The 18,225-nt window shown below is 37.0% G+C and overlaps 1 protein-coding gene and 1 non-coding gene across 2 annotated transcripts in view; both read left to right on the forward strand.

Moving 5' to 3' along the window:
• Positions 1–18,225, forward strand: part of GABBR2 (gamma-aminobutyric acid type B receptor subunit 2) — a 456,087-nt gene that overhangs the window by 259,022 nt on the left and 178,840 nt on the right. Inside the window, exon 8 of the mRNA XM_041408112.1 lies at positions 3,001–3,061. Coding sequence (XP_041264046.1) covers positions 3,001–3,061 — 61 coding nt within the window. The remainder of the gene's footprint in view (positions 1–3,000; positions 3,062–18,225) is intronic.
• TRNAN-AUU lies at positions 15,921–15,990 on the forward strand. Its single transcript has one exon. It is a non-coding gene; the product is annotated as a tRNA-Asn (tRNA).

The following is an 18,225-nucleotide window of genomic DNA, read 5'->3' on the forward strand; positions in this document are numbered from 1 at the left end:
AGAAATAAATCTGATGTTGGCTAATAATTTGTAGTGTGAATACATGATGTGGATTTCTTATTCTGACCACAAATAAAGGACTAATGACTTAAGATAAAAGGGAAAGACTACATCCAAGGAGGGCAGAAAATGTCTTTTTATTAAGAGGGTGAAACAGTTACTCTGTATAACAAAGTACACAAATCAATATTAGGGTTTGGAAAACAGAGCACAAAAAAGATGATGGTACTCAGAAGAAATAGGGAGAGGATGTCCTTGTGTGTGGCAAGAGTGAGATTGATGCTCTTGAAATGTTTGATCCAGTCTGGTTTTCATCATTTCTAAAGGACATTCAAGCTTTTTAAGGGAAGGAAAAAAAAAAAAAAGACAAACAATTACAAGGAAAGCAGGTCAGAGATGTATCAAAAAGCAAACAAACAAAAACCTAAAAAACCTACAACATAAGCTTGTATATTTCTGTTGTTCGAGTCACCTAACTTGTACTGTGATACTGGTATGGTTTATACTTATGGATGGTAGTACATTCAAGAAAACTAAATAAAATACATCTGTGTAAGGTTGTATGATGAGTTATGCAGCTGCAATGAATCCCAAATACAGGGATGTATTTGGGCCAAAAAATTGAAATTCTGTGTGCCATGGTAGTTGTACACACCAGCAGCAATATCCAGGGTGGGCAGACTATGCCAGACTGAGCTCATTCAGCTCCTTTTCCACCTTTTTTTCACATCTCTGTCTGTTGGGCTCCAAGCCACAAACTTTCTATTTCCTTCCCATCAACTTTTCAAGGGTCATTGCTAGGGTGAAGATGCCTGTCCACAGCTCAAAGTTGTGCAGATCAGCTGGACAGATTGCTATTTATTCTGGCATTCACCTTTACAACCAGTAAAGAAAAAAAAAATTTAGAGGGTAGATTGAAGAAAATTAAATAGGCACCAAGACACCAGTGTGGTTTCTGTTGGTCTCCATTGGGATGACGTGTGTGTAATGGAAGAAGAAAGCTTTGCTAATTAACTATTTAATATATAGTAAAATGTGGGGTTGGTTTTACGTGCAAGTTATTCACTTGTGCAGTTGATTTAAATGCTTGTTCAGGACTGAGGTCTTATTTTACATCTCTTGAAATAGAATTTTTACTTGATCAAGAAATATTTTTGGATATGATGATCATGTTCTGAAGAAGTTAGTATCAACATTGCTTCAGTTATTTTCTTTAATTCTATACAATCACTGGTCCTTTTACTAATCAATATCTAAATATGCCTGTGTGTGTAATGTCACAAAACATAATGGAAGGTAAAAGAGGATTTTGTGTGTTGCGATATTCACATGGATTTTATAATATCTGGGTTTTATGGTGGGTCACACCATAAACTGCAGTTTGTACTGGCGCATGTGCTGGAGTGTGTGGTAAGGTAAAAAGAAAGGATGAAATAGTGCTAAGACTGACTTTTGGAATGTCACATCTTAATGTGTGTATTAGTAATATCTATTATTCAAACACCCGCCACTTTAAATAAAGAAAAAACACTTTTACTAATTTATGAATCTCAAGTGTAAAGACAACTCTCCAGCTAAATCTCACTGTGTGTTATCTCAGTAACAAAGAAACAGCTTGATGTGAGCTCTAGAACATCATCAGATTATAGCTCACTTCTCATGCCATAAATCAGCACATAATTCCTAAAGACAGGTTTCTGAAACATTGATTGGCTTATTTCTTACTAGCATTACTGTAGATTATGAAATTAAATTCAACATTTAATTGTCTATTTATATCACTTTCTTTGCTTCAATCATAATTATCTTTTTTAAAATAAAATAGCCAGAAGATTGGGGTTTTTTTCTTCTTAAAGTTTAGCACAATATGCCTTACACTTGCTTAAGGTTTCTTCTATTTATCAAAGGGAAATGGCATTTTTTGGCTTGCAGAAAATGGTGGGGAGTTGAGTGTGCTGTACTACAAAATTGTTGCGCTGTTCCTGCAGGGACCTGGCTTCAGTGCTTGAAAGGCCTTCAGTGCATCCCTTCAGTGACCAGAAAAGGTTATCCAAAAAGTAATAGTCTGGTACAGAGAAATGTACTGTAGCCTCACAGGTTTACCATTTGGTTTCTTTTACTCTGATGTCTGCCAAAACAAAGATTTATGGAGATGGTGTTAATAAGCCAAACCAGGGATGAAGTAGAACAGCAATCTATCTTGACAGCATTCAGCGCTCCACTACAGGTTCAAAATATTAAAAATACTTAACATAAATGAATGAAACCCTCTTCTTTCATATTCAGTTACAAAATAGCTGAACCAAGGAGGAAATTTAGCAAGGTTTTTTCTTAATTTAATCCAGAAAGATTGGATAAAAGATGGGAGTAATTTCTTAGGGATATGTGAGGAGGTTTTAGCATTAAATGACCATTATATTGAGAAGGAACAGTGAATAGCACCACAAATGGTAGTACTGACTTAAAGACATTACAATTAAAATGAATACTAGGACACACATGTTGGTATAGTACAAAACCAAGCCATAGGAGCTACTGGTATCCATAATCTAATATGATAAGTATATAAGACAAGAAAAATAACTTCTATAGCCATTTGAAGAACTGTATGATGGATGAATGAAGTGGAAAACTATTTTCTTGTGTGGTCTTTGAAGATCTTTGCATATCCTTCCTAAAGCAAACAGTGAAAATCAATTATTTGCATACCTCTTATCATCTGAAATTCAGTAAATTACAGGCTTTATTGTGCTTCCATAGCCTTGAAATGAAAAATGGGTGGTAACACCAGGCAACTTTCTAAGGCCACTTGAAATCTGTAGAACAGAAAGCTCTAAGGAAGTGTTCTTGAGTTATTTTGAATCTGTTTGAATCTTCCATCTTCAGATTTTAAACATTGCTTTGGTAATTTTAATAGTCAATGGAAAATTAAAATGTTAACGTTAAACTATATTATGAGAGACTTATAAAACTTTTAAAGTGTTTATTTTTTTTATTTAGGGTGATGTTGTTTTCAAAAATGGAGAGAGGATGGGAACCATCAAATTTACGCAATTCCAAGGTAGGTTGGAAACAATTTTCATTATATAATGTATGCAATTTCAAACTTTTGTGTCAGTTGCATTTGTTTCAGGATGTTTTAAATATGTACAATTATTTTGAAAAGGAATTGCTTGGAAGATGCAGAAAGGAACTTAATAAGTGTTTGTTACCTGTTTACAATGTGGTGCTCTGAACCTTGAGTGCTGTGAGGTATTTCCAGGAATTTTTCTCAATTACAATCCCCATATTTATAGAAACTACTGATCTATAGCAACCTGTACCTGTTTAAAAACCCTACTGGTCAGCTAAGTATCCACTTCTTAATACAGTTGTTTCTTTAAAACCAATGTGAAGTGGAATTTAGAGAGGATTTTTGTTGTTAAGCTCTTTCAAGTTAGGTTTTGCTCTCTCTGAAGACTCACTTTTGACATTCTGCAACTGCTTGCTAAAAGTTGCTTCGGGAGTCAGTCCCTCAACGTGCAGAGGACACAAACTGCTGACCCCATCCCTTGGAGGCAACATGCTCCACAGCACAACTCACCAAGCCTGCTGCATGCTCTCAGCCTGAGCTGCTCCTGCAGGGAACGGTCTCGGCGGCAGAGACCGCAAATGGAGCCGTAGGGATTTGTCAGGGGCCATTTGCAGCCAGGACGAGGCGCTTGCTGGGAGAGGTTTCAGCAGAAATGGTGATTCATGTTGTAGTTGTTTCTGCAGTTTATAGAATGCAATTCATGTGTTTTTTTCCCAGGCTGAGGCTGAGATAAAACAGGAGATGATTGCATTTGGATGGTCTCATGAGGGTAGTCGTAAGCTGGCAGATTCTTTTCATACAATGCATAAGAGAGAAGCTTGCTCTCCTTTGTTTTCAGGAGAGCGCTTTAAACATAATCCTGCTGACCAAGTTACAAAGGCTCATTCTTTAAACAGAAATTGTCTGCTGTATGGACATTATTATTAATGAACAGCAATGCACTCGAGGGGTTCTGTTGTTACTCATTCTGAATTACTGAAGCAATCTTCGGAATTGCTCTTGCCTTCACAACAGTAAGTGGTGCTATTAACTCATGCTCCCGGAAGCATTTCAACCCACCAAAACTTTGCAAACATCATCTCACGGTAATGTAATTTAGGAATTCTTGCTCAGTACTAATGATGAATATTGATTGCTTCCTCTTCTTCCTCCCCCCTGCCCCCGTTTTTTTCCATAATAGTGGTGTTTACAGACACGTGAAAGAATCATGAGAAAATTTTTACAAGAGGTGTTTATTCCTCAGAAGCCTGGAGGAGCTCTAATGCATTTTGCCTAAGATACTCTCCTAGAACACCTGAGCGAGGAGGAAGAGAGGCATGTTCCCTCTGCACATTAAGGATGTGATTTGGGATCCATGGGAAGGTGCAATATATGTCATTGGAACTAATCCAGAAGATCAGTAGACATCCAGGATAGCTGATTTTATGTTGCTTTTTATCTCCAACCATTCAAACTGAGGTTCTTTACAATATTTTCAGTTTCATATCAGATGCTATTTAACACCAATGGTTTTACTGTCAGCTGAATTGTTAGATCAGTAAAAACACAAGAGACAGTCACCCATTTAAAATCCCTTGCAATTGCAAAATTAATATTTCAGAAGTGATTCAGGTGCATAGTCTATATTTTGGTCATCAAACAAAGGTTTGCAATTAACCTACAGAAAAAAATAATTCAGGCATCCTGTGGAGAAATGCCAGAGAAGGTCTGGATTTCTACACATGCAAGCAATAGTCAGGCATCACATCTTAAGGCTCATCTCAAGTTTTGTTTCATTTCTCACCCATTTTGAAAATAAAGAGAATGTGCAAAAATGTATGAGAAAATTAAATAAGGAACAATATAACACAGATGAAAGCTTTTATTTTTTTAACTACAAATGATAGTCCAAATATTATAAAGGATTTTTCTGTTCTTCTTTAATTGGTATTAGTTTTGTTCTAAGCTTTTATATTCAATACTTGTGGTATAATTGTAGACATTATTAATTTGTTCAAAAGAATCCTTTATTGGTTAGAAATCTTTCTGAAACATTCTTATTAACATTTAATAATTCTTGGACTATTGGGAAAGTTCCTAGTAATGTAAAGAAGTTAATTAAGTCCAGTGCTTAAAATGGTAAATGGGGTTTTCCTTTGTAGTTGTAGCTATTAGGAGTGATCAAGCATGAGACAGATATACAACTCATTGGTTTAAGGGTTTTTTTTAAAGAAAACAATACAAATCATGATGATTTCAATGAAAAAAGACCTCATCAAAGGTGTCTTGTAAATGCTTTTGAAAGATTAGTTGTAATTACGAATATAGCTTATATTAAATGTATTAGTAGCTCATTATCCAAACATAATAGTTAGGAATATCCAGTGTTAGTGTTCCATACTTCAAGAGTCATTTTTTCATCTACGCAGCTTTATAATTTCTTTAACAATTTAAATGAAAGTTGTCAGTAGGTCCCAGTTGAAATAATTCAATACAGAAAAACAAAGCAGATAAATAGGTAATCATGTATCAGAATATGGCCAAAACCTCTGTTCCTCATTTGCTTGGGTAGAAAAATCAGCAGTCTCAGGAGCTAAATTTTCTGTTCTTTGCTGGAAACTTTTGTTTTATTGTGACTATCTGCAAACATTTTGGCTATGGGAAAAGCAGACAGGCACATCTGCCAGAGGCAAGGGAAAACCAGCCTGTGAGGGTTCAAGGAGTAACTGCAGTACAGCTGACACAGTGTGATGAAATTCTGAATAGCTGGTTTAATTTTGGATCTAGATACAGTTTTTCCCAAATTCATGCTACTCATGCCTCTTTTTCAGCTTCTGTGCAGCCTGTTACTTTTGCAAGTGGTCAAACAGATGGTGCCAGAGATAGCTGTGACCAAACTGCTTGCTGCTGTACAGATCATGAATACCTCCCAGGAATTATTTAGTATGCAACAGAGAATACAAAGCACATGCAACAGCATTTTCTCCTCCTACCTTACTGGTAAATAAAGAGCAGACTGTTTAGCTGAGATATCCAGTTGATGTTTGAAGTTGGCATCCTTCTCAATGAATGGCTATTTTCCCATGGGTGCAATTTAAGAACTCTTCTCATAGTCAGACATGTAGTTGAAGTAGATAGTCAAAATCTTTTGTCTAAGGAGAGCTGAAAAAGAGTCCTGACAACTTTTGTGGGTGTATCAGGGAGCAAGGAGGGCAGTAACAAAGCTGAGATTGTAGATTGCTCTGATATGGGAGGCTTCAAGAACAGATCTGTACCTGTCCTTCAAAATGTTTCACTTTGGCAGATAATTTCTGATTAATCTGACTGGAGCCTTAGAAGGCACCTTGCTTTCAGTCAGACTCCTATTTCTGTCAGGCATTAAACAAAAGCTAAGAGACATTGGTGTTGGAATAGGTTAAAAAGGAAAATCAAAGAATTTTAAATAAATACAAATGAAATGTGCAGAAACTGTGTTTTGTGTAGATAAGAACGAAAGTCTGTGGTACTGCATATTGAAAAAAAACTTTAAGGAAGTGGGTGATCACCTTCAGTGTCTTTCTGGGAAGAATTTAAGTGTTTCAACTCATTTAGCCAGGTAATGTTCTGTGACATTTGTTAGTGTTGAAAGCTGATCTGCGCACCAAGCAAGAGGGAGAGCGGGACTTGTCAAGTGTAAAACCTTTCGTCTTCTCAGGAAAAGCCTTACTGAACTTCTGCAGTGAAAACTCCAGATATTCTTCTCTGAGCTTAATCAAAAGAAGTGGACAAACAAATGTCTACTCTACAGTGAATAGGAAGCTACGCAAGAACCCAGGATTGTTTCCTGGATCCTAAGTTCATCTAGAACTTGTTCTCTAGGGACAGCAATCCAACCCTGGAAAAGTTTCCTTCTGTTATTCTAAATACAGTCCAGCATACTCTCAACTACTGTTGGTTCTTGCTTCCACAAAGGCACATATAAATACTGAGACTAATTGCCTTAGAATTTTTTTTTTAATATTTATCATCTGTCCATAATATAACCCAAAGAACCAGCCTGTGGATATTTTTTTTTTCTATAGTAACATTGAAGGAATATAATCCAATGAATAGAAAATATTTAGTAAGAACTCTGAAAACTCAGACATTATATATGTATAAATATAAATATAAATATTATATATAAATATTATATATAGTGGTGTCAGATATCCAGAATCAGTGGATTCATATTTCACTGCTTCTGCAAAAAACTTTAAAAGTCAGAATAAAATTTCTTTAAAAATATTAAGATTTTTAATATTAAGGAATACTTTCAGCTATCTGGATATGAATTTAGGAAAAAAAGTATATAAAGAAATTCAGAATTCTGTTGTTTGAGCAATTTTTTAGTAATGATCAATAAATAATTACTAGTGTCATGTAATGAGTAATAAATACATAAATTAAACTGTAGACTGTTTATCATGGGCAGAGGATTCTGATCTGGACCCTTCTGGGAAAGATCACCATATCATAAAAAACTATAATTTTTCAAGCAAAAAAGGGAATTACTGAAGAAGTCAGAAAGCTTACTTCTGACACATCCTACATGAGGTCTTGACTGTAATCACATGAATGTATAATTTGTAGACTTCTTGCTGTCCTTGTCCTCATCATCTGGCTGAGAATTAAGAGACTTGAATAGGAGTGGAGATTTGAGCTAATGTTAGGAAAAATTTCTTAATGAAAAGGATGTTTAAACTCTGGAAAATGTATAAAATTGCTGTCCTTGGAAGTTTTGAAAAACAAGTTCAACAGACACTTGACATGCTGTAGATATATTTGTTGTATCTTGAGACAGACAGATGACTTTTACAACATCTTGAGTTCTCTGCAACTCCACCTGTATTTCTTCTGGACCTGTTGCTCTTCTGCAGTGTCCATAATGTCATCCTCACACTTTATTTACAAGTACTTGTCCACGTTGTGCTATTAATACCACTTGTTGTACTTCTCTGTATTGTTTCTAGTAAGAGACATAGGATAAGCATGGAACCCTAGAATTGTGATTAGACCATATCCAGTCCATTTTTGTCTCCATATGAGTAGTGTAATTTTATTGCAACTGTCCATACCTTAGTGACCAGTGGTTTTTTTAGCTCAGTGATCAATTCACAGAATCATAAAATGGTTTGGGTTGAAAGGTACCTTAAAGATCATCTAGGTACAACATCCATGCCATAAGCAGGGACACCTTCCACTAGACTGTGATCTATATGAATATAAAAGTATCCACAAAACTGGTTTAAAGTCCATTTCAATATGGAGAAGTATACCAAAAAGAACTCTGAAAGGGTGTGCCTTAAATCTGGAGTCACTGAATGTTGACATTACTGATTAAGAAGATTAACTAGAATATATAATTATCAAAATGTACAGTGGTCTCTGGGAGACTCACCAAGTACAAGGAGGACTAGACAAGGATTCAAATAAATATTAATAATTTGAAGAAGTAACCAAGAGAAAAAGAATGCTGATTTTTTTTGGGTCAAATGTCTGGTGCTACATTGGGAGTAAACTTCTGGACAAATACAAAATGGAGAGCAATTCACCAGTCCATAGTTATATATAAAAAGTACTAAAGATTACAGTAGGTGAATGAACACGAACAAGGCAAAACATGAAAAGGTAAAAAAGAAAATTTCTGCACTGGGATGGATAAAAATAATAGTATCCTTTTAATGTCCCTGGTGACAAAAGGCTGTAGGTAGCTACTCTGTCCAGTGCTTATTTAAGAAAAACGTGCAGAAAAAACAGAAGATTAGAAACATACCTTAATACAAAAAACCAAAATATCTGAGCTGCTTAGAGAACATGGTCAAAATGCATGACAACTGCTGATAAAAGTTTCTTGTCCTTGTCCTCATCATCTGGCTGAGAATTAAGAGACTTGAATAGGAGTGGAGATTTGAGCTAATGTTAGGAAAAATTTCTTAATGAAAAGGATGTTTAAACTCTGGAAAATGTATAAAATTGCTGTCCTTGGAAGTTTTGAAAAACAAGTTCAACAGACACTTGACATGCTGTAGATATATTTGTTGTATCTTGAGACAGACAGATGACTTTTACAACATCTTGAGTTCTCTGCAACTCCACCTGTATTTCTTCTGGACCTGTTGCTCTTCTGCAGTGTCCATAATGTCATCCTCACACTTTATTTACAAGTACTTGTCCACGTTGTGCTATTAATACCACTTGTTGTACTTCTCTGTATTGTTTCTAGTAAGAGACATAGGATAAGCATGGAACCCTAGAATTGTGATTAGGTTATTTGTGGGGAGGAAACATAACATTTATTTGCTCTTCCAGCATCAGTTCTGTGTTTTGTTGTTTTCTTTTTTCCTTTAAATCAAATTTATTTGAACATAAATCTTTTGATCCCTCAGCCAAGTGAGCATCAAAACTGCAGATAGGTGTCAGGGCCACTTACCCTTTGTCTTCTGGTCTATCAGTCTGGTTATTTTTTTCTATGTTCTACAAGGATTTAGCAGGACAAAAAGTGAAAATCATTATCCAGATATATGTATAAATACAAAGAGTTAAAACCTACAGTTCTCCTCAGATAGAAAGTGAATTGAAGCTGGGATTTCCCAAGCAGATGATAACTCTGTGTTATGGGTGGGTATCTGTATGGGAACAGGTGCATGGTTTACACTCTGAGATCCAAAAGGCAAGTGTTTCCATGCCTGTTTGAGCTGGAGGGTGTCTTTGGACCTTAAGGTTTAATGTGGATTTATTGTCTATCAATTTGTCTTTCATGAATCCATTTATACTTTTGGCTTTCAACACATCTGCTGGCAATGAGTTTCACAAAATGATGATGCATGTAATGATTAAAGCCCTTCCATCTGTTTGTTTTAAATCTTAGAATCTTAGAATTTCACTGAGCATACCCTGCTTCTTGTGATGTGATAAGCAGTGAATAATTGTGTCTTACTTTTTACACATTGTTAATATTTTACAGATCTCTTATCAATGTGTCTTTAGAAATGCAAGTCTTTGTCATCCATTTAGTTTTTTCATAGTGTAAATGTTGCTCTGTAATTCTAATGAGCCTCTACCTTTCCTGATATTCTTTGTGACAGTTTAATGAGAGCCACACACAGCTCTGAAATGCCCATCTCCATTACTCATATTTCTGAATGACCTTTTTGCATTAATTTAGCTTCTCTCACAATATTCTGTCTTGCCACATTTATCCTCTTTTTGGCTCTTTGACCAAAAAGATTATGTTTTCAAAGAATCAGCCACAGTAAGTTCAGGGCCTCATCCTGGATGCTCTTAATTACTTAGAATCAACAGCTGCATTTTGTATACTTGATATTTTCTCTTGTATGTTATGCTGTTTCTCACTAGCACTGAACATCACCTGTAATTTTATTATCAGTATTTCACTCACCTTTATAACAGTCCTCTGTCAGATGAAATCATACAGGAAATTATATTTAATGTATGTTTATAGCTGTTTTCCCCTTTTATTGTCAGATTTTTGACACATTTCCTGTTCAGTTTTTGTTCTGTTCCATACCTACCAGAAGCAATGTTTCCCCCTGTGCCAGTTACTTCTCTTGTTATCTGTTTACATTATTTATTAGGAGTTGGGGTTTGTGTTCATTTAGTTTGTTTTTGTAAACACAGAAAAGTGTATGAAAATTCAGGTACTTGGGTTGTGTACTTGTGCTGTCAAACTGGAGAAAGGACAGACAGATAAGGGCTATAGAAATTGTTTGGGGTCTTAGGGAATTATTTACAAAGACAGATGAATACAATTAAGTGTGGGGAGTTACTTGAGTCACCTCATTTTGAGCAAGCTGTATTGTGTGGATATAAACTGCGAGGCCAGGGAGGACATGCTGGAGGGGGACACTGATGTGCAGCTGCTGGTCGTCATGGCAGCCCGTTTTGTTTTGTTTTGTTTTGCTTCTTTTTGTTTTACCTGAGCTAGCTTTAAACAGGCCAACTGTGGTGCTGCAAGCTGTGTAGCAACAATAACATGGAGCAGACTGGTAGCTGGAAATCTGCCCAGGGGTAAGATCAGTGGTTTGGTAGATAACCTTTCCATTGGGAGCACAGCTATGGGAGGTCACAGCTTTGCAGCTATCAGCATTCAAGCCAACTAATTTCAGGCTAGCTGGGTCCTTCTGTGCCACCCAAAGTTGCAGTGAGCATGACAGGTTGCTGGGAAGAGTTGCATTCATTGTTTCCCCCAGGCACGTATGAGGAGCAGGGGAGATCAGTTTGTCACTGTGGTTCTGTGCCTGTGCTGTACAGAGAGGTTCATCCCTTGAGAGGTGATTTGAAATGTGCAAATAATTATTACTGGGACGAGCACACGCACTAGAGAAGAAGCTGTCATCTTCATAGAATTCCACTTCAGTTCATTCAGTGTACTCTGAGGCAAAGTGTTTCGCAGGATCTGATAAGTGTCTGTCACTACATTGTGCAAAAAATGTCCTAGGAGATATCTTAATTACTGACAAAAAATGCAACTTTCAAATGCAACAGCAAAGAAAAAAAAGTTGAAAAGCCATGGAAGATAATTTTACATTAATTTCTACCAGAGACTGAAGTATCCAGCTCCAAAAAATCAACAGAAATTAGTACCCCACTAAAGAAACAATGTCTAAGAAAATACTGAAAGAATTGCTTGATTTTTCCTTCAGAGCTCTCTGACTCACTTTTAAACTTTTTTTTTTTTTCAATTTAAACTTTTTTTTTTTTTCAATTGGCATTCAGAATCCTACTTCTACTAGAGTTAACTTGTTCAGCTATTCCTTTTTAGGTGATGGGCAGTGCTGTTCCTCCCGGTCACCACCCAGTCCTCCCTGCCTTTTGAAGAGAGACAGAGGTTTTCTTGAGGGCTATGGGGCCACCATGAGCTGCTGCTCTCTGCAGAGCTGTGTGCTGGCACATCTCTCTCCTTGACATCTCAGAGATACGCTTTTTTTTGGGGAAGAATTTGTAATACATAAAAAGATTTTTAAAAAAAGCAAGGGGATAAAAAGAGCTAGAAGACTTACAAGAAAGCCATGAAATTCTGGTGTATATTATGGGGAAATATTTAATTTGGTGTAATTAACAGAAAATTCAGTCTACTGCAATGACATCATCCCTAACATGTAGTTCAAATATTTCCTCAGGATATACAGAACTGTGAAATAGAATAACTTCAATTCTGAATGAATAGAAAAGAAGAAAATTAAGTTCATCTAGGTCACTGAAAGGACATAAATTTTTTATTTGACATTATCATTTGAACAGACAAAACAGAGAATTGTTGAGTAGCACACCAAGCTAGCATGCTAAGGTTCGTATAGTTGTAGGCTACAGATAGGAAAATAATCATGTAAAGTCTAAAATATCTCTGAATCTGTGGAATAAAATAAAAAAGTATATTTGACAAAAAGTTCCTTCACAGAACTACTTCAGGGATGGTAGACAATATCATCACGGTGTTATGAGAAAACAACTCTGATCTATTACAGATAGGGGAGATGAAAATGGAATTTATTTTTTTTTTTAAAGAGTGAAGATTGATTTATTCACTGTGTAGGTGACCAAAGGCAGCTGTGATTTGCATGCTGCAGAATTCATATTGGCATTTGTACTAAAACTTCGAGAGCACAGAAGCTGTTTAAGTTCAGGTTATTAGCTCCTTATTAAGAGTACAGAAAGGCTAAATTGCTTTTCCAATTCACTAGTCCCCTTTTTTAATCCTAATAATAGTTTTCTTTTTTCCTGCCATTACAAATATTTATCTAATTTCAAATCATAGAAGATCATGCTGTCCTTGTATTGGCGCCTATTTCTCTAAGCTGACATTTTAGTTTTTGAAAAAATATTATATTTCGATATATCATCACTGGACCCTGGTTCACAAATTAAAGGATTCTGATCCTGTCAGCATATAATAGAAAATGAGCACATGTAATTAATAGATTTGGGAGAAATCTTTAGAATTTTGTCTAAATGTCTGACTTTTGGTAGTATTTCACAATGGCACAGGTGTTATTTTCTGGCTTGAATCATGTTATTTAATATAACTGTATTGACTCTGTTACACATCTGTGATAAACATCTCTCTGTTTATTTTCAGTGTATTTTGATTATTTGCTCCAACATGTTTCTTTTGGAAAGAAATTAAGTGGGGATGCCAGTTCAGCAAATAGTAGCTTTTCATTTCTCTATTCCTAGAGTCACTAAAAACCCTTTGTAGTCTCATATTTTGAAGAAGCTCATTTTTCAGAGTTTCAGAATTTTCTATTATAGAGTCTGGGAGTCAAAAAGCCCCACAACAGCCACACCCCATACATTTTGGACTTAGGCAAAACGTTTTTTAAAAGCTTACCTAATGTCCCCTTGCCCCTGCAATGAAAGGACTGGGTCATACTTTTCTTACTCTTGAGTTACTATTTCAAAACTTGAAACCAAAAGGGGAACATGAGTTCTCTTGAGAAAAATGTCTGTTTGAAATTCCATCTGTCTTGGTATTTGTTATCTTCAGCTGGGGCGCATGTATAACTTTTTCCTTAAGTGATTATAGAGGACAAGGGATGAATTCCTCATAAGCAAATTATTTCATTAGATTGATCTACCTGCAACAAAGTGATTCCACCACAGATGATTTAGCAGTGATTTAGTTCAAACTACTGCCAGGATGAAAAATGTTTTGAATTAATACTGTTCGTGTAAGGAACAGGGTCAGGCAGAGATATAGGGAACTGTCATTTGTACATAAATCTAAGCGCTATTTTATATGATCCCCAGCTACTGACATGAAGCTGTTTGATAGCTTGCTGTGTTCTCCCTTTTTTCCTCCCCTCTTTGTTTAACCTTTGTGCCATGGACACATTTTTCCTCTTTGCACTGCTTTCTGCATATCCAATTCAGAGCTATCCAGGCCATGCTTGACCTTGACAGACTCTACAGTCTACTAGTTAATCCCTTTGTATAATTATTAATTAACTTTTATTTTACCAGACTTGGACTTGACTGGACTCACTTGGTGGTCTCAGAAGCCCCACGTGACATGGGAAGCATGGGAACAGTCTCCCTGTCAGTGGCTTGGCCACTGCAAATAATCTGGGATCTACCAATAAAGACTAGCTTGGAGGATGAGGAAAGGAGCAATACCTCAATGAAAGTGTATCCCCTAAACTCATAGAATCTTTTAGTTTGGAAAAGAGTTCCAAGATCCTCAAGCCCAACCTTTGACTGATCACCACGTTGTTAAATAGACTCTGGCACTAAGTGATAGGTCCAATCATTTCTTGAACGCTTCCAGGGACGGTGGGTGACTCCTCCATCTCCCTGGGCAGTTCACTTCAATCTGTTCCAGTCTCTCTGCTTTTGCACTGAGCAGGCTGGATAGCTGTTCCCTGGGAAACCGATATTCCCATCTATAATATAGTCATGATGGATCCTTGTTTCTGTTAAAAGTGTGATACAGAATCCAAATTAGTCATACACGTAGCCTGCTCGGGCCATTTTAAAAGTCGAGTTATTTGTAGGCCTGGTAAGGCAAATTGCTCTGCATGCTGCCCTGACCTGTGTCAAAATGAAAAGTTGAGTACATCAGGGGAAGCAGATCCCTGTGCTCCTCAAGAAAGAGGTATCTGACATACACAGAGACCCTAATCCTCAGGTGACCAATTTTACTGTTTTAGAATGCTGTTTGTACCTCACAGGCTGTAGGATGGAGCCACGGAGAGCTCGGTGGATTGCAGAAATGTCGCATGTTCATAAAAGCTGACAACTCCTCTTTGAAAGTGAAACGTGTTTCTCACATTTAGGAGAAAAATAAGAAGAGGCTCCCTGCACAGGGCAAGGGGAGTTAAGCTTTCTTCCCATTCTGGGCCTTCAAAAAGTCATTGCAGAAAGTGTTGTAACACAAAGTGATTTTAACCTGCCTCTGCTAATGTGACATTTGGAGCATGGCTGTGGCAGTCTGATGTGACAGCAGGCAAATGTTGTGTTGTGCTGTGTTAGTAAATGGCAGACGGCCTGGTAAAATGAGGGACTTATTCACATATTTAGTCTGTGCTTCCCCTCTCCAGAGGAAAAGACTTTGAAAAGTCTCTGAAGTGTGAATCCCAAAGGTCAGTAAATGCACAAAGGCCTTGTTGGATGTAGAGAAGAGAACAGAATTAAAAAAAAACTATTTGTGGTTTTTCACACCCAGAAAATGTTAAGTAGATTTAAGGCTGTGGTTGTGTATAGATGCTATAAATCATCAAAAGCTTTTTAACTGCTCATATCCAGGTTTGATAAATTCAGCTGACAGCTTAAGTGATAACCTGTAGCCAAATGCTAGATTATTGCCTGTGTGTCATAGGTTCATTTTTCAGCACTTTAGAACTACTTTAATCCCTGAAAGACTCAGGTAGCTTTAGTCCATCTGATTTACTGTGCTAGATAAAATCAGTGGTGCACATGACTCCAGTCGTGGACTGACTCTGGAGAGAGTGGGGTTTACAGAAACATTAGTTCTGGAAAAGACCGTGGGCTTGCAAGCCATAAATATGTAGATAGGTGTCCTTTGGATATAGAATGCCCTACTGATGCCATGGACCATTGTGTAAGCTAAATATTTCATCCCTTGTCTGATCTTGAGTTGGACTTTTGCTTCTGTTTCCCTTGTTAATACATATTTCAATTATCTTTTTTAATGAAAATTCAAATTACTTTTTTAGCGCTCTATGGTCTATCTATTTGTATGGAAGAGGCTGGCTAAATGAAAGGAGTACAAAAGATAAAATGTTTGGGGGAAAGACAACTGAGTTAGCCTTTTTCATTTCTAAGTCACTCAAGAATTTTGAAAATGCTACCCAAACTGGATTTTCCCAAAGGTTAGCTCAGCTGGTCAGAGCATGGTGCTATTAATGCCAAGGACATGGGTTCGATCCCCACATGGGCCATTCACTTAAGAGCTGGACTCAATGATCCATGTGAATCCCTTCCAACTCAGGATATCCTGTGATTCTGTAAAGCTCGCTGGCAGCCAAGTAAACCTAGACATGCCCCATCCCAAATGGACCAAAGCTGAAACCCATCTTTTTTAAGATGTTCTAGCCAGAAAAATGCATCTCCCTTGGCTTCATGTCTGGAGATTTGAGCACGTAGACATATTTCCAAGTTTTTCCTCCCTTAGACCTCTGTTGTGACTGACAAAAGAGATCTGACCAGAATAATGATAGTGGTGTTTTTGCTCTTTTACTGAATACGAAAAAGAGAATTGCAGTCTAGGTAGGAGCATTGCAAAGTTCCTCAGCTCTGCCTTGTGAAATTTAACATAGAGATTTACTTAGCATGAGATCCTAAAAGGAATAAAAGTTTATCTTAAATGATCTGTCAGGTTCAATTTATTCACATTAATTGGCCTGGAGCTCTTCCATTTAGCAAAACCTTGGCTGCTCTTGCATGGGCAGAGTGCTTGGAAGGAAAGGCTCTTTTTGCTGCCTAAAGATGTGCCCATGGAAAGCTATCCAACTAGCATCCCTGGCAGGGCTTCCTATCCCACAGGGCCATGGACAGATGTATTGGGAGAGTAGCTTTGGGCCTTCACAGTCTGCATACATACCTCCAGTGCTGGGCAGCGGATCCTACAGAAATGTGTACTGTCTCTTTCATGACAGATTTGAGGAATTCAAGAAATGACTGGACCTGGCACTTAATGCCATGGTCAAGTTGACAAGGCAGAGATCAGTCAAAGGTTGAACTCCATGATCTTGGAGATCTTTTCCAACCTAATTGATTCTGTGATTTTTGTAATTTCAAGCAACCTTCTTGCCTCAAACAGCACAGGCATGGCCAGGCATGGGTAATGGGGGCAAGGTGCACTCAAGCCTTCGGGCAGATGCCAGCTGTGGACTCTGGACATGCATTAAAATTATGCATGTTGAAACCCCAGACATAGCAGTGCTTCTCCTGAAGTTCAGAAAACTGCAAGCTACAGATGCAAAGAATGGAGACAAGAGATAATTTCTAAGCCTTTGCAGCATCTGTTGCTTTGCGCTTTCACCGGCTCACTAATATATAGACTGAAAGAACAGGTGTAAAAGTGGCTCAAAAGTAGTCTTCATTACAATATAATTAATTATCTCATGACTGTCTGTAATTTACACTCATTCAAGAGGAGCTCATTCCAGGTGACATTCGTATTCTCATCATTTTGGATAAATTTAGGATGAAATATTTATACTGTATTTAAGACTACATATATTCCTCTTGTTTGCTTTCCTTTCATCTTGGCATTGCAACTGTTATTAAAAACAAGCAAAAAGTGGACAGACAGGAGTAAGGGAGTGAAATGTTACATTTGCATGTCATAAACCAAGTACTCAAATTATTACTTGAAATTACAGGACCAAAGTAAAAACTCACAAATAGTTTTCCCCTCCATTCTAAAGTATAAAATTACTCATGTTGAAAATCTCTAGCAATGAGAAAGTTACAACCAGCTGAGGTAAACTCAATTCATGGTCCAGATAAAGAAAACTGGAATAGTCTGTGCTGGCAGACCTGATTTTAACTGGGTGAGATATTAGGTCATGGAGTGGCTTTTAGTCACATTGCATTAAGAAAGTGAAATTCTGTCCCTGTTTTACATTGCTCAGGATGGGGATGGAAACACAGAGTTGAAATATTTCATAATGTTACTCTAGTTCAGTAAAACTGTTTGCCACTCAGCATTCCAAATAGTTTTTTGACTAAAACAGAAATGGGAAAGCTGCCCAAGATGCACAGAAAGGAAATACAGTCTTCAGGGTTCTCTGAATTTTTCCTTTGTCAATCTTTTTTTATTCATCTTTGTTGATATCTATGCAGAACAGAGAACTGTTAAAAAACTAGACCTTGAAATCTAGGTTTAATTCTTGCTGTGGTAAAAATGCTAGGAATTTTACAATTGATTAAATTTTGTATAAAAAAATAGTGATATGCATATACTGGTATCTCAGATTTGACATTAGCATCATATAACATCCTCTGCCACCACCATGTGTGTATTTTCCACTCCTTGTAGAAAGCTGGTCCCTGGAAGAGTGGTAAACTGTCCCTGGAATAGTGGTAAACTCCTTTGTGCTTTGACTAGAATATCCTCCTGTGTATTCCCTTTTCTGAGATAGTATGAGTTTTCTGGGAATTGTCCTCGT

This window comes from Onychostruthus taczanowskii, unplaced genomic scaffold (genome assembly GCF_017590055.1).
Source record: "Onychostruthus taczanowskii isolate IOZ18803 unplaced genomic scaffold, ASM1759005v1 scaffold29, whole genome shotgun sequence".
Classification (NCBI taxonomy): Eukaryota; Metazoa; Chordata; class Aves; order Passeriformes; family Passeridae; genus Onychostruthus; species Onychostruthus taczanowskii.